Raw genomic sequence first — 17,276 nt, 5'->3', positions numbered from 1 at the left:
AAAAAAAGAAATAAGTCTATATTTCAAGCTTGTTTTGTAACGGAAGCTTCTCGAAGCTCCTCTTCCCGGTTCGTCAAATTTTGACGAACTGGGAAGAGGAGTTTTTTTTTTGTTACGAAGACAGTTGGTATCCATTTGCAACCGTCATATGGACATGCACTGCTACGCCGAGACCCCCTGTAAGAGTGAAATTTAAATTTTGGGTGAACTAACCCTTTAATATGTTTTTTGGCGCCTTTCTAAAAAAAATTTAAACCTTTAAACCTTTTCTCATCATAAAGGAGAATTACATCCTTTTTTAAAGTTGTTGTTGTTGTTGTTTGTCTCGTTCAGTGCTGCTGATGTGGTCGTGGTGCGTTCAGGGTCTGCGTGTCAGCGTGTTTCCCCGACGGCCTCTATTCCGACTGGGTGACTGGCAGCAGCTGGTCTCCTCCATCCAGGACTGTCCGGCGGTGCCGAGCGTCTCCTGGTCGTGGCTAGGCGACCGGCCGCTCACGGCGTCCGTCAGCACCAACAGGACCCACAGCATGGTGACCTTTGACCCCGTGATGCTGTCGCACGAGGGAGCGCTGCTCTGCAGGATCAGCTGCGCCGGAGACAAGAGGGACGTCAGGACGACTGTGCGCGTTTACTGTGAGTTCACACACACACACACACACACACACACACACACACACACACACACACACACACACACACACACACACACACACACACACACACACACACACACACAAACACACAATTTGGGGTGATGCGCTGAATCTTTGATGCACTTTGCGTCCCTCAGGTTTACCTCAAAGATTTTCAAATAAAGTAAAAAAAAATTTGCATTTTAAAGCCATAAATTGATGGATCCATGTGTGTTTGGTTTATAAAACACAAAGAAACTATAGAAATCTTTTTTTTTTTTAAAGATGTATGGGTTGCTAAGGAGGAGATGACAGCCTAATATGTGATATCCGTTGACCAGAATCACTTTTTTATAGAAATTAAACAAATAAAAATTGCATTAATCCAATTTTTTTGTCAATATAATAATTTTCCTGACTACTTTAACCAAAATGATACAAAAATCTGAAAAAAAATAAAATAACAATATTTCATCATGTTCAAACCTGTAACAACATACCAATTCCCCTGTTTTAAAGGGACAACGAGGAGTTTTGGAAAAGCGAAGTGTTTCCACACTACATTTATGAGCCTCCGCGCACCGTGAAATTCTTTGACCGGCGCAAGACAGACTCATGTTTTCATTCATCAAGAATTAAAGTCAGAGGTTGGAAGACGATCACATACCGTCGTAGTTCCCACCATAAACGGAGATTCGGCGGCGTTATTCTCATGACTCACCACGAAACCGAAAGTAAAGAAACGCTGGTCGGCTCGCCCAGCATTTCCACCACCACTAATAATAACAAAATAACCATAGAGACAAAACCATAGATTTATCTAAAATGGACCATTAACAAGTGGTAACGTAGATTCATCCACATTAACGTGAGACTTTTTTATTGTTGCGGAATTTTTCGTTCTGCCGATGGAGAAACTCCTCGTTGTCCCTTTAACCAAAACGATACAAAAATCTGAAAAGTGACATCACTCAGGTCTTTAGAAGAAAGTGTTTAAATCTTCTCTTACATTATTTCATTGTTTTTATTGTGAGATTGATGTCGTCAAGCTCAACTTTTCAACTCCATTATATAAATAAAAGTTAGGAAAAAACTGAAAATAGTGTTGAAAGATATGATCATTTCATGATTTCCTAAAGTCACGTGATGCTACATGTCTTTTTGGATTTTCAGCTACTTTTAGTCCAAATCTTCAACCCTGTAATAAAAAACGCTGTGAGGTGATTGAGTCATTGTTACAAAGTCAGTGAGTTCAGAGCGTCACCGTCTTGTCTTCCCTCCTTGTGTGCAGCCTTCCCTTCAGCCCCGGTGATCCGAGGCCACGACCACCTGAGACCGGGCGTGGAGTCGAACCTCACCTGTCAGGTGTCGGACCTTCACCCGGCCGAGCACCTGACGCTCACCTGGTCCCGGGGCGGCTCGGCCCTGCAGAGCAGCGTGGGAGACCCCGGGTCCAGCTCCGTCAGCTCCGTGTATCGGCTCACTCCTCAGAAACAGGACTCGGGAACCAACATCAGCTGCCGGGCCACGCTCGACCTGCCGGACCTGCCGCCGGACAGCAGCACCAAGGAGACCACGGTCGCCCTCAGAGTCCTCTGTAAGTCTGAGTCAAAGGGTCAAAGTCCTGACTGAGCAACGGCTTAAAGGTCCCATATTATGAAAAACAGGTTTTTTCTGGCCTCTACATAAACTGATCCTCCCTGAGCCGACCAACTCCTAGAACGAGGAAAGCAAACGGGTCCTGTATCGACTCTGCAGCCCAGCGAACGACTGGTAGAACGGCGCTAAAACAGGCTGTTCAGACTCAGCTCCTGTGGTGATGTCACGACGGGAGTGAGGCCGCGGCCCCTCAGCGCAATAAAAACGCCTACCACGTCTATTTCTATGGCTGCAGTGCACAGCAAGAAACTCCTGAGCTAAATTGATGTAATACCGACCAATTTTAAGTCATAAAGTGGTTACTGTACACGGCAAAGATTATTACCATCTTACTTAAAGGAGAACTTCGGTCATTTTTGACCCCTAAATCGTTGTCCTGATGGTCACCCAGTGTTGGTTGGAGCAAAAAACGTGACTAAAATTGATGCAGGCAAACCAGAGTTACACCATGGCTACCCAGCGCTAGGGATAGCCACAACGCTAACCTATGGGGGCAATTCTTTCAACCATAACAAACACCCAAAAAACAATGAAATATCTATGGTACATGACTCAAATCCTTACGACACACTACTGAACCCATAAATTGTACAGTATAAACCGGTATAAACAGTGTAAACTTTGTGTTTTTGCATGTAGCCACTCACCTCAGATAGCTGAACTCTGAAACATCCTGGAAAGACATTACTATCCGATCGCAGAGCGCCTGCTCTCCCCGCCACAGAAACTAACACTTTGTCCTTGTTGTGATGATTTCTTTACTAAAATAAACGGTCAGAGATATTTTGGACATTACCACTGCACTGCTCCACCGTTTATTTTAGTAAAGAAATCATCACAACAAGGACAAAGTGTTAGTTTCTGTGGCGGGGAGAGCAGGCGCTCTGTGATGGGATAGTAATGTCTTTCCAGGATGTTTCAGTTATACTGTACAATTTATGGGTTCAGTAGTGTGTCATAAGGATTCGAGTCATGTACCAGAGATATTTGATTGTTTTTTGGGTGTTTGTTGTGGTTGAAAGAATTGCCCCCATGGGTTAGCGTTGTAGCTAGCGCTAGCGCCGTCTAGCCACGGTTTGCCTGCATCAATTTTAGTCGCGTTTTTTGCTCCAACCAACACCGGGCGACCATCAGGACAACGATTTAGGGGTCAAAAATGACCGGAATTCTCCTTTAAAGGTGCAGGCACAGAAACAGCTTGTTCTCAGTAGAGCTCATTTGAGCGACTTTTAGACAGCCGACATTCAGCATTAGTTGGACGTCTGACAGCTGAGTGAAATTGAGTAAAAAGAGTATGATATGGGATCTTTAAATCCCCCGAGGATCAAACATCACAGCTCTCTCTGTTCAGAACGGCTGGTTTCAGTGTCTGTCCCTTTAAATGCAAATGAACCACTGCTCACCAGGCCACGCCCCCTCTACAGGTAGCTGTACTCACAGGTAGGGGTGGGGTTATGCAAATTAGAAAACTAATGACATCATTGGATGACAATTGAGGGAACAGCTCGTAAAACCACTTGGATTTCACCCGCAAGAGCCTGAAAATTACTGATTTATTTTGTTCTTTACCTTTAATTGTCGGTGCAAGCTATTTTTAGAACGGCAGAGCAGAGCCGCGAGCTGCTCAGAGCTACGCTACAGAGGCTAATGGGATTTCTTGGTTTCAAACTCATCAAACTCATCAAATACACAATCCAACAACTCCACAACGCTCTAGTGGACAAGTTGTGACCTGCACATTCACCACGCTATGAGATAATAACACAACGTTACCAGACAGAGTTGTTTTAGAGGGAAATGCAGAGACTGTTGATGAAAAACTGTCCCTGAAGGCAACGTGCATCAGCGGTTTTGCATGAATTTCCCTCTAAAACAACTCTGTGTGGTAACGTTGTGTTATTATCTCATAGCGTGGTGAAGGCTGGTTTTGTGGATATGAATATATTATTTCCCTATAATGATCAATGGCTGAGGATCTGGTTCTTCTCCTGCAGACGCTCCCAGGGTAACGCTGGACGCCGGCGACGCGGTGCTGGTCATGGCCGACTCGGCCCTCAGCCTGACCTGCTCGGCGGAGGGAAACCCGGAGCCGACGGTCAGCTGGAGCGCGAGGCCGGCGGGGGGGGGCGGGGTCCTGCAGCCGGGGGGCCGCCAGCTCCTCTTCACCTCAGTCAGTCTGTCCGACGCCGGACGCTACGAGTGCGAGGCGACGAACAGCGAGGGGACCGGGACGGCGTCTGTGGACCTGACTGTTCACGGTGAGAGTGAAGCTCCTGTTTTTACACTTCAAAAACTTACCAAGAATATTTGTCTTATTTCTAGTCAAAATTTCATTTCTAGTCAGAACAAATCTCATTATACTTAAAGCAGAAGTAAGCGATCCGGTGGTTTTGGCTAATGCTGCGTTCCAGGCAGGCTTTTGAAACCGTAAATTACAGCTTCAAGTCACAACTTACGACTTTGTAGCGTTCCAGGCAACCCACTCGTGTTTTTCCGACCTGTACCGGTGAAAGTCACTATAACGGCCACTCGTAACTTCTGACCCGTGAACTCGTACCAGATTGAACTGGTACGACTTCACAGGTTGGAAAAACACGAGTTACGAGTTGCCTTGAACGCACCATAACAGTCCTCGTCCCTACGTCACCACATTCACGGCGTCCCTTGGCTGCACACACAGCCCTTCATGCAGTTCTCTCTCCTCATTGGATAAAAACTGTAGGATACGATAAATGTTTTCTCCTCGGCTCAGAGCAGAGCAGAGTGACTGACAGACCCGTGTTTCAGACCAAACACTCTATGTAAGTGATTGCTGTCGGAAGATATAACTATTTAAGACTTATATTAACACAAATATATCACTTACTTCTGCTTTAAAATAAGACTATCACATTAAAAAAGAGCTTGTTTTTAGACACTTTTTACTTCTTTCAAGCACATTTTCACTTGAAGTAAGTAGAAAAATCTGATAGTGGAGCAAGTTTTTCTTCCTCATTATGAGCACAAAAAACCTGCTTTCACTGGCAGATTTTTCTACTTATTTCAAGTGAAAATGTGTTTGAAACAAGTGAAAATGTGTTTGAAACAAGTGAAAATTATCTAAAACAAGTTAATTTTTAGGTGATTAGTCTTATTTTAAGTGGAAAGAGATGAGTTTTGACTAGAAATGAGACATTTTGACAAGAAATAAGACAAATATTCTTGGAAAGATTTTGAGTTTTTGCAGTGTATTTATTTATCACCGACAGAACAAAGTGGCAAAGGATAGAATGAATAAGAAATAAGAAGCTATTTATATGGAGTAAATTACATAGTTCCCCCTGATTAAAAGATATTTATTCAATTTTTGAGGAGTTTTCCATGCTGTATATTTACAGGAATAATGTTAAATCCATTAAAAATAAGATTTTATTGGAATTAGAAGAAAAATGGTTTGAAAATGTTTACTCAAAACCGAAATTAAGGACATAAATGCAGCTTAAATATAACTTTGGCCCTGAATTATATGTTAGCCTGCATCACGTGTACAGAGAAGTCAAAGATCTGCTCTAGCCTGAGGCTCAGAGGTTACCACGGCAACTTGAGGTGGTTACCAATGGCGATAAAGTCACCCCAGGCTGAGGCAGACAGAAACGTTGAGAAAAAAGGGCGATTTTCTGCCTCTGCATTGGTCTCACGTTTGAGCTTATTCTGACGAAACGGTAGCTCCTATCAGAAAAAGAAGCAGACCGTGGTCGTCGTAAGGACTTCCTGAACGTTTTGATATGATTTTGGTGTTTCTACAGTTAATATTTTGGAAACACTTGCGAGTTATAAACAGGGGTCCCTTCTGCTTCTCTCAGAAAATCTTTGTATTAGAGTCAATGAGGAGAAGAGAGAGACATCGCTGCACTGAGAGGCTCACAGATTAAATTCTGTGGTTGCACAGCTGAGATCTGGTATTCTTCCTCTGGCCACTGAGGTCGGTCGATTCAAAAAATATTCCTGAGGAGAACAGAAGATGTGAAATGTGTGAATTAGATGAAGTGGAAACTGAGTTCAACTTCCTTTTGTACTGTACAAAGTATGAGGATTTGAGAAAGGTATTATTCTAACCCTGAAATATGCTGGTGGTCTGATGAGCAAAAACTGGAATGGTTGTTTAATTTCAATAAGACTGCTATTTTTATTTCCAAAGCCTAGAAAAGAAGATAGGAAAGTTTGTTTAATTAAAGGGATACTTCATTTATTTTCATATAATGGCGGTGGATAGAGTTCACTTAAATGGTCCAAAACACACACTATGAAACATCCAGATACCTCCATACTGCTCGTCTGTACTGACCCAAGTGAAGTGAAATGATTGGTGAATTATTGATTTTGGGTGAAGTATTCCTTTAATCTTTGATCAACTCCTTTGAAGCTTGGTATCTTGGTATTTTCTTTCTTTCCTCCAAAGATGATCTGGTTGTTTTAACTGTAATTTTGTTAGTTTGTTTCATTGATGTGCTGATGGCGTACTCTGGATACAGATGTATGCATGACACAATAATAACCTTTCATTCATTCATTCATTCATTCATTCATTCATTCATTCATTCATTCATTCATTCATTCATCTCTCCATCTCTCCACAGCTCCGCCCCACAACACCTCCATCTCCGTGAGTCCGGGTGAGGAGGTGGTGGAGGGTCAGCAGGTCACCATCACCTGCCGCTCGCACGCCGCTCCGGCCGCCACGCTGGTGCTGAAGAAGGCGGGGGCGGAGCTTCAGAGGACCGACTCCGCCTCCTCCTCGCTCTCCTTCAGCATCTCCTCCGCCCTGCTGGAAGACTCCTCCCTCTACCAGTGTGAAGCCTCCAACCAGTACGGAGCCCAGCTGGTGTCCAGCTCCGTCACAGTCCGAGGTCAGAACACAAAACCTCTGCTACACAATCAATATATAGAATCTATAACTATACAGTCAATCAATCAATCAATACATTACAAGTAAAACAATCAATCAAGTTGTTTACATCATTTGAAGCCTATTATTTTGTTAACTTGTAGCGGCATCATGATCATATCTACTACACAATCAATCAGTATATAATCTATAAATATACAATCAATCAATCCATCCGTCATTATATAGAATAAATATACAATCAATCAACATACGATCTGTGATTGATCAATCATTGATCAATCAAGATACGGTATTGATTGATTTATTGTCATATGTTTGTCTAGATCTGATTAGATATAGTAGAATCAATCAACATATAGAATCAATCAATACATTTACAAGAAGGAGGAAGTTTTAGTTTAGTTTTTAGTGTTTTAGTTTAGTGAGTTCATTTCGGTCTTGTAGAATCAAGTAAACAACATTATATACACATATGATTTAAACAAATAATAATTCATTTCTTTTTTCTTTTTTCAAAACAAGTTAAATAATAAAGCTGTTTCAGCCATTTTACTTATTTCTCCGGTGATGTCACTGTAGAACTGTCCAATTATCTGTCTCTTACTGTCTGAAGCTAAAGGTTCAATAACGCTGATTGATCACTGATCAGAGTCGTCTGTTCCTCCTCCTCCTCCTCCCAGCTCACCCTCTGCAGGTGCAGCTCAGTCCTCTGGTCTCCGTGGGGGGTCGGGGCTCAGCTCTGGTCCTCACCTGCGTGGCGTCCGGATGTCCCCGCCCCCCCACCGTCACCTGGACGGACCGGGCCGGTTCCGTCCTCCTGAGGACGAAGCCGCAGGACGGACGGTCCCTGCTGCAGCTGCAGGACCTGGACCTCCAGGACCAGGGAGCGTATCGCTGTGAGGCCCGGTGTGAGACCGTCAGCAGGAACAGGACGTCCCAGGTCCAGGTCTACTGTGAGTCTCACACACACACACACACACACACATTAATGACTAAATGACCTTGTTAAAGGGACAACGAGGAGTTTCTCCAGCGGTAGAACGAAAAATTCCGCGACAATAAAAAAGTCTCATATTAATGTGGATGAATCTACGTTACCCACACTTGTTAATGGGCCCATTTTAGATCAATATATCGTTTTGTCTCTATGGTTATTTTGTTATTATTAGTGGTGGTGGAAATGCTGGGCGAGCCGACCAGCGTTTCTTTACTTTCGGTTTTGTGGCGAGTCATGAGAATAACACCGCCGAATCACCGTTTATGGTCGGAACTACGACGGTATGTGATCGTCTTTGAACCTCTGACTTTAATTCTTGATGAATGAAAACATGAGTCTGTCTTGCGCCGGTCAAAGAATTTCACGGTGCGGAGGCTCATAAATGTAGTGGAAAACACTTTGCTTTTCCAAAACTCCTTGTTGTCCCTTTAAGGTCTCTGATTGGTCTCTGATTGGCTCTGGCCTAAGGCTCAGAGGTTACCACGGCAACTTGAGGAGGGGGTTACTAATGACGATAAAGTCACCCCAGGCTGAGGCAGACAGAAACGTTGAGAGAAAAGGGTGATTTTCTGCCTCTGCTCTGATCTCACATTTGGGCTTGTTCGGACAAAACGGTAGCTCCTATCAGAAAAAGAAGCAGACTGTGGTCGTCGTAAAGACTTCCTGAACACTTTGATATGATTTTGGTTTTTCTACTGTAAATATTTTAGAAACACTTGCGAGTTATAAACAGGAGTCCGTTCTGCTTCTCTCAGAAAATCTTTGTATTAGAGTTAATGAGAAGCAGGGAAGGACGTGGCCGCACTTAAAGGCTCACAGTTTAAATTCTGTAAGTCTCTCTGCTTTTTTGAACACATTGTTAGAGAGAGGACACGTTTGTCTACAACTTTGGAAAAAATCATGTGTGTAGAGTGTAAATTGTGGCCAGGAACAGCGTGGAAAGAGAAAAAAATGGTAACAATTTCAGACAACTTCTCCCACTCTAGCTGATGATTTCACCCACTCTAGCCCGAACATTCCGCGCAATACACACCCATTATAATCTCAACACTTCTCCAAAAATGATCATCGTCATTGAACAGTGATTGATCAAAAACTATAATACCTATTGAAACGTGGAGTAATACACAAATAGACAAGACTTGTGTCTACATTTTAAAGTTTAAATGGAGTCTCTAGGTGAAAGTATGCAGGAGCAGTAGACATTTGAAAAACTCCAATAATTGCCCTTTTTTTGGCTTGTCCCATTCACTTTAAGCCAGTTTGGTGCGTTTGCCCCGTGGCCCTAATTATCTAACGAAGAGAGAACTTTCTGTCATCCAGCTCAGGTGCTGGTCTGATGTGGATCACAGGTTTTTCAGGGTCGTTGTGGGTCTCTAGGGACCCGGTGAGTCCTGGACCTGGATCAGAGTCAGAGCTGCAGTTTGTTGTGTCAGTGCTGCTGGTCGGAGCAGAGGTCAAACGTTGGAGAGTTTCACTGTGTTGTTCTAGGATGAGGAATGTTTCCTCCCTCACATCTGTTTTTAGTCAGACACACACAGCAACACACACACACACACACACACACACTTTACCATGTGGATGAATAGTGTTTTATTGATTGATTGATTGATTGATGATCCAGGAGCTGTTTATTAACTCAGGGGTCGGTTAGGAGCCGTGGTTGACGTGTTGACCTGTAATGTGGCATTTGACCTCTCTGACCTCCACAGTTTGATCTCTGTCTTCATTGGTCTTGTACTTTTATTTTTAATGACTCACTTCCTGTCACAGCGAGGCCAGCAACCATCCTGAGGAATGTGCATGTCTCATCTCATTTACAAAACACAACCAGTTAACTGAGTGTAACCAGCAGTCACCATCCAGTCCAGTACCCAACCTTTTAGGACGGACCAGGTGGGAACTGGATCTCAGGACTTGAAGCTCAGTGGCTTCGGTTTGACTTGAGGATCAGAGGCAGCTGATTGGCTGCTGCTGCTGTCACATGTCTGATGCCACAGACATGGAAATCATGTATTGCTTACATACAAAACAAGGTATCGAAAAATATGTCTGTTCTAAGTAAAGCAAGACATATATTAGATAAAGCAATGAGGATTTTGTATTGTGCACTTATTATTATGCCATAAGTTACTGCATTGAAATGTGGGGCAATACCTATACAAGTCGCACAAAGCCATTGTTTTTATTACAGAAAAGGGCACAAAGAATTATACACAGTGTTAATTTCAGGGAAGACTCAAATGGATTATGTGCTCAGAGAGTTAACTGAATTGGGAACACTGTTGATTGTATATAAAGCAAAAAAGAATGAGCTTTTACCTGTAAATTTGCAGAAGTATTTTGTTTTAGTTTCACAAGATGTCAGTCATAGAAGGAAACTTAATTTCAAATATCAAATGGCGAAGACCAAGTTAAAACAATTCGGCGTTGGAATTCATTAACAGCCGAAGAGAAAAGTTCAGTTTAAGAGGATGCGTAAGAAAAAGGTGGGGAATTTATATAGAAAGGTATTGGTTGTGGATTTGTATATTGTTGGCTGTAGACTGGTATTTCATCTGATGTAAGTGTTTTTGTTTTGTGTTTTGTTTTAAGAAAGGAGCAGTTGTTATAAGTTTTCTTCATCCTGCTCCTTTCCAGTCCTAGGATTGGAACGAATAATGAATTAAATGACCTGGCCAATGAGGATGTGAACAGTAAAACACAGTTAGGTTCAGATCTGTTGTCTTTTCTGCTGTTTTTTTTAACTCTCTCCAGCGTTTCCATCTGATCCGGTGGTGAGGGATCCTGGTTCGGTTCTGCTGGGTCAGGAGGCGGTCCTTCACTGCGATGTCACCGACGTCTTTACGACCAATCGGCTGAGAGTCCAGTGGCTGTCGGGGAACACGTCGCTGATGTCAGAGTCCTTTGAGTTCTCAGGTTCTTTACGCAACATCTCGTCCGTCCTGAGGCACCGGGTGGAGGAGGACCAGCCGCCTCTGACCTGCAGGGCCGAGCTGATGAGGGACGACGGAGCCGTGTGGAGGTCCAGGACAACAAGTGTCCCTCTACAGGTCCACTGTGAGTCTGGGTGTGGAGGACTTTGTCTTTATCACTTAAAGGGATAGTTCAACATTTTGGCAAATTGGCCCATTGCCATAATCCCTATAGTCATAGCAGTAGGTTCGTTACCTTTAATTGTCGGTGCAAGCTATTTTTAGAACGGCGGAGTGGAGCGGTGAGCTGCTCAGAGCTACGCTACGGAGGCTCATTATGGGATTTCTTGGTTTCCCTCATCAAATACACAATTAGGCCTGGGACGATAATCAATAAATCAATTAATCGCACGATAAATGAAAATGAACTCGATAGTTTTTCCGGCCTCGATAAATCGCCATGTGCATGCACGTATTTCTTTTCCTGGTCTCTGGCCTCCAACCAGGCTGGATGACAAGAGGCTTCACTCTGTGCATCGGTCTCAGCACCTGGGCCGTTTGTTTTGCAGAATGAAAGGAGTGAACCCTCTTTTCAGTCATCCAGGATCTTTGTTTCCCAGAATGCATTTGGCAGCAACCGGCAGCGCTAGCTGTAAAGCTAAGCAGCTAAAAGCTATTTTACCGTCTTGCTGCCGCGCTGTTAACACGTCACTTTATAAAGTTTTAATATTTTTTCATGCGAGAAAGTCACAGTTTAGATCCCAGTCTGTGGTCAGTTTATCCACATATCGCCTGTTGGGAGTTTTCCTCCGACGTTTTTGGAGCTAATGTGGTAGCAGCGAGCAGGAGGAGCGGGGCTTCCCACAGTCTGCAGCCATCTGCAGCTCACGGGCCGGTCAACCTCCGTCATTGGGGGAGAAAACGACTAAGAAAACTTATCAGCAGGTTTTTAGAGGTTTACCGCCGGCTGGTTTAATACTTTTTAGGAGATAAATGCTAGTCTCATAGATGAAATCTTACACCTGTGGAAGTCATATTAGTTTATTTGAATGAAAAGTGGAGCTTCAGGTGTATAATGTTATTGGACAGAAGAGCTGCACTGTTTATTATTTTTTGTTTATTTTATTTATTTAGGATAGTAGCTATATAAGTTCTTGTCATTCCAATTACAATGGTTAAAAAAAAAAATACTCATGAGAAATAAAAGTTTATCGCATTTAAAAGGGACTACTTGCATTATTATGAAATATTATTATTATATTAATGGTTAATTTGTTCTCAAAAAAATGTGTCAATAATATCGTTTATCGTCAATAATTTGTGGGACAATATATCGTCCAGCAAAATTTATTATCGTCCCAGGCCTATACACAATCCAACAACTCCACAACGCTCTGGTGGACAAGTTGTGACCTGCACATTCACCACGCTATGAGATAATAACGGAACGTTACGAGACTGAGCTGTTTTAGAGGGAAATACAGAGACTGTTGATGAAAAACTGTCCCTGAAGGCAACGTGCATCAGCGGTTTTGCATGAATTTCCCTCTGAAACAACTCTGTCTGGTAACGTTGTGTTATTATCTCATAGCGTCACTTTCATTTGAGATATTCTGTGTCATTTTAGTCATAACACGACGACATATTCTGTATCCGTATTTACCCTGTACTTACCTCGAAAACGGCTCCGTTTTGTAACGTTCCATTATTATCTCATAGCGTGGTGATTGTGCAGGTCCACAAAGCGTTTTGGAGTTTTGGGATTTTGTATTTGATGAGGGAAACCAAGAAATTCCTTTAGCCTCCGTAGCGTAGCTCTGAGCAGCTCACGGCTCTGCTCCGCCGTTCTAAAAATAGCTTGCACCGACAATTAAAGGTAACGAACCTACTGCTATGAACCAATTTGCCAAAATGTTGAACTATCCCTTTAAGTTCAGACCCTAGAGAACAGATCATTGTCCTGTTAGAACCGTCAGATGAGTCCAGAACTAAATTTGATCCCAGAACTTGGCCTTGAACACCAGAGTCTGTCAGTATGCAGATGATACTGTTCTCTACGGGTCAGTGAAGGAGGCACGTCAACAGGAGTTAACCCTTAAATGTCACATGAAGAAGATGATTGAAACCGCTGAACCTTTTCATTGAGAAGGTTTTTGTTTGTGGTCGTTTGTCAAAGGAAGTCGTGTTGCAGTTTTCTTAGTTTACTGACATTTAGACTCGGGAACGACAGGAACGAAACCGGGGTTTATTGAGAGGCACAATGTGACAGACGTCCAACAACCTGGGAGCATCCAAGGAAAAAACCTGCCTGTGTGGGAATACACAGGCTTCTTCTAGTCTGAATATGGTCTGATAAGACAAGTTATAGTTCAGTTCTTAGAGTCCTTGACCTAGAACATCTTTGCTTAGTCTAGTCTTGAGTTGTTTTCACTAGGCTGGTGTCCATGACGTCTTCAAACAATATCAGGGTGCCTAATATATGGATTCTTAGGGCGTATTCACACCCGTTGGACCAAACAAGTGAACTGTGACCACTTCTTCAGCTGGGACTCGGTTCACTAGTTTGGTCCGCACAACAGTCCGAAACAAACCCTGTTACAATTTGTTTGTGGTCTGAGTGCAATCTGAAGCTTTTCCTGAACCAAACGCAAAATCCAAGCCCCTTTTTTGGATTTACCAGAGTTGTTGTCAGAAAATGTAGAAATCACCACTCATTAGCAACGTGCCGGCCAAAACGAGCCGTGGGTCGACATGGAGCACAGAGAGAGACATGCTGCCTCTTCCATATTTGGTCAGAAGGAAACATTTATCAGATGCTGGAGAGGACGCATCTGTTGCCTTCTTGCACGTCTTTGTCCTTGACAATGTAGAAAACTCTTGCAAAGTCTCTTGCACGTCTTTGAACAATCAAGAGGTTGTGAAAGTGACGTAGACGGACTGGAAATACCAAATTAAGAGGGCAGCGATCTGTCACGTTTCCTTGACCGAGTGTTTATGCAGAATAAAAACATGGAAGGAAGAACATGAAGTCAAAACACCGTGAAGTTAAAGCAGAAGTAAGCAATATTTTTGTGTTAATATAAGTCTTAAATAGAGTGTTTGGTCTGAAACACGGGTCTCTCAGTCACTCTGCTCTGCTGTAAGCCGAGAAGAAAACTTTTCTTGTATCCTACAACCTTTATCCAATGAGGAGAGAGAACGGCATGAAGGGCTGTGTGTGCAGCCAAGGGACGCCGTGAATGTGGTGACGTAGGGACGAGGACTGTTATGGTGCGTTCAAGGCAACTCGTAACTCGTGTTTTTCCGACCTGTGAAGTGGTACCAGTTCGATCTGGTACGAGTTCACGGGTCAGAAGTTACGAGTGGCCGTTATAGTGACTTTCACCGGTAAAACAGGTCGGAAAAACACGACTGGGTTGCCTGGAACGCTACAAAGTCGTAAGTCGTGACTTGAAGCCGTAACTTACGGTTTCAAAAGCCTGCCTGGAATGCAGCATTAGCCAAAACGACCGGATCGCTTACTTCTGCTTTAAGTCGGTGCAGATTCAGTCGATTCAGATCAACCAGGTTTGATCTCCGTCCTGTTTGTGTTGCTGCAGATGCTCCGAGGAGAACCTCCATCTCCGTGAGTCCGGGTGAGGAGGTGGTGGAGGGTCAGCAGGTCACGATCACCTGCCGCTCGCACGCCGCTCCGCCCACCACGCTGGTGCTGAAGAAGGCGGGGGCGGAGCTTCAGAGGACCGACTCCGCCTCCTCCTCGCTCTCCTTCAGCATCTCCTCGGCCCTGCTGGGAGACTCCTCCCTCTACCAGTGTGAAGCCTCCAACCAGTACGGAGCCCAGCTGGTGTCCAGCTCCGTCACAGTCCGAGGTCAGAACACAAAACCTCTGCTACACAATCAGTCAATATAGAATTTATACATATACAGTCAAGCAATCAATACATTACAAGTAAAACAATCAATCAAGTTGTTTACATCATTTGTAGCCTTTTATTTTGTGAACTTGTAGCTGTATCATGATCATATCTACTCAAAACAACACACACAATCACAATCACTCAGTATCTATAAATATACAGTCAATCAACATAGTCTGTCAGTATTGATTGGGGTTGCAAAATTCTGGGAATTTTCAAAGTTGGAAAATTTCCACGGGAATATATGGGAATTAATGGGACTATATGAGAATAAATGGGAATATATGGGAATTAACAGGAATATGGGAATAAAGAGGAATATATGGGAATTAAAGGGAATATATGGGAATTAACAGGAATAAATGGGAATAAATGGGACTATATGGGAATAAACAGGAATAAATCCGAAATTTACAAAATTGAAGGTTTGGGGGGGTGGGGTCATGTTTTTTTAATTGAATTATTTTGCATGGATGTCTGCTTATTACAAAACAAAATATTTACATTTATGTTTGGATATGATACAGTTTGTTTAAATTATCCCCAATTTCCAGTTATTTCCCATAAATTCCCATTATTTCCATAAATTCCTATAATTCCCATGGAAAGTTTCCAATTTGGAATATTTCCAGCTAAACTTCCCATGGAAAGTTTCTGGTAATTTACCGAAAATTTACTGGAAATTTTCCGCCCCTTTGCAACCCTAGTATTGATCAATCAAGATACTGTGTTGATTAATAGGTCATGTGGTGTATATAGAATCAATCAACACATTTAAAAGGAGGAGGAAGTTAAATGATAAAAGCTGTTTAATCCATTTTACTTATTTCTGTGAGGATAAACATGATCAATTTTATTATTTATTATTATCATTTGCATATTCCTAAATTAGTTTTATTTTGAAGGGTCATCAGCTCTTCCTCGACATGAACAATTTATTTTATTTTGTCGGTCAGAACACAAAAACTCTCACACAATCAATCATCTATAAATATGCACTCAATGCATTACAAGTCAAGTAAAACAATCAAAAGCTTAAAGGGATAGTAGCATTTTTTAAAAGTGGGGTTGATCTACAAATAGCCCCTAAGTACTTTAATTGCAGTAGAAGACTCTCTGCACTCCTCCCATTAGCAACGCCAGCCCATAATAGCCCTGCCCAGAGATTTACAACATACATTGTTGTGAACAGACCCAAAGAAACTGCCTATTTTCACGGCCTAAAAGAGGTTTTACCTGAAAAAAAATACACAGTTACATTGTTCACTATAATATAATTTTTTCCAGCCCCTCAAAGTGCAGGAAAAACGCAGTTTTTATTTGGACCTAACCAACTGCTGATCGGCGGGCGCTAACCCCAGGCGGAGGGATACGTGAGTTGGTTAGGTCCAAATAAAAACTGTGTAGACTGTGCAGAGAGTCTTCTACTGCAATTAAAGTACTTAGGTGCTATTTGTAGATCATACAACCCCACTTTAAAAAAAATGCTACTATCCCTTTAAGGTCATTTACATCATTCATAGCCTATTATTTCTAACTTTGTAAACTTGAAGCTGTATCGTGATAATTTTTACCGTCACATCTACTCTTCTTTAGTATTTGACGGAGGCTTTGTTGGATATTTTAAGAAGTCAATAACAAAACAGTGAGTCAGACGATGCAGGAGGTCACATGACTCCATAAGTCCAGAGTGATAAAACATGCAGAGGAGGCTTCTGTGTTTGTCAGTCCTCTTGTCCTCCTCCTCCTCCTCCTCTTCTCTTCTCTCTGGACAAGAGATAAGTGTAAAAGTGAAACTCACATTGTATCAAACTAGAGTTAGTGAACTCCACAAACACACACAAAAAAACAACACACACACAGAGTTTCCACATATCTCTTCCTGTCTTTAGCTCCTTTTTCTGTTGTTGTGACGCTGTTCTCTGAGCTCCCGACCTCTCACTCCTCCACATGATGAGGAGACAAAAATAAACGCTGACTCCTCCGCCCCCGAGCGATGAGCGAGTGAGTCGACACTTGACGGTCACACGGCGGGTCGTCGTCGGTGTTCAGCAGCTCCAGGTGTCTTTGGTTTTGCACCTGAGAGGAGATGATGACGCGTCCCCCATCTGAGTTTAACAGAAATAACAGACACGACTGTGTTTTATTCACAGCTTTTAAAATTTAAAATGGTGATTTTCACGTGACAGTCAAAAAAATAAAACACACAAAGTTCATCAAAAGGAGAAGTTAAGCAGCTGGACTTGACAGGTCACATGACTGGGCAGC

At 42.8% G+C, this 17,276-nt stretch overlaps 1 protein-coding gene across 1 annotated transcript in view; it reads left to right on the top strand.

Moving 5' to 3' along the window:
- Positions 1-17,276, top strand: part of vcam1b (vascular cell adhesion molecule 1b) — a 35,840-nt gene that overhangs the window by 3,361 nt on the left and 15,203 nt on the right. The window contains exons 2-8 of the mRNA XM_083970301.1: positions 334-633; positions 1,924-2,229; positions 4,286-4,549; positions 6,908-7,177; positions 7,860-8,132; positions 10,934-11,236; positions 14,691-14,960. Coding sequence (XP_083826427.1) covers positions 334-633; positions 1,924-2,229; positions 4,286-4,549; positions 6,908-7,177; positions 7,860-8,132; positions 10,934-11,236; positions 14,691-14,960 — 1,986 coding nt within the window. The remainder of the gene's footprint in view (positions 1-333; positions 634-1,923; positions 2,230-4,285; positions 4,550-6,907; positions 7,178-7,859; positions 8,133-10,933; positions 11,237-14,690; positions 14,961-17,276) is intronic.

The sequence above is a fragment of the Trachurus trachurus genome, assembly GCF_905171665.1.
Source record: "Trachurus trachurus genome assembly, chromosome: 4".
Lineage (NCBI taxonomy): Eukaryota > Metazoa > Chordata > Actinopteri > Carangiformes > Carangidae > Trachurus > Trachurus trachurus.
The sequence above is the reverse complement of the archived record's forward strand: the minus strand, read 5'-3'. Positions and strand labels throughout refer to the sequence as shown.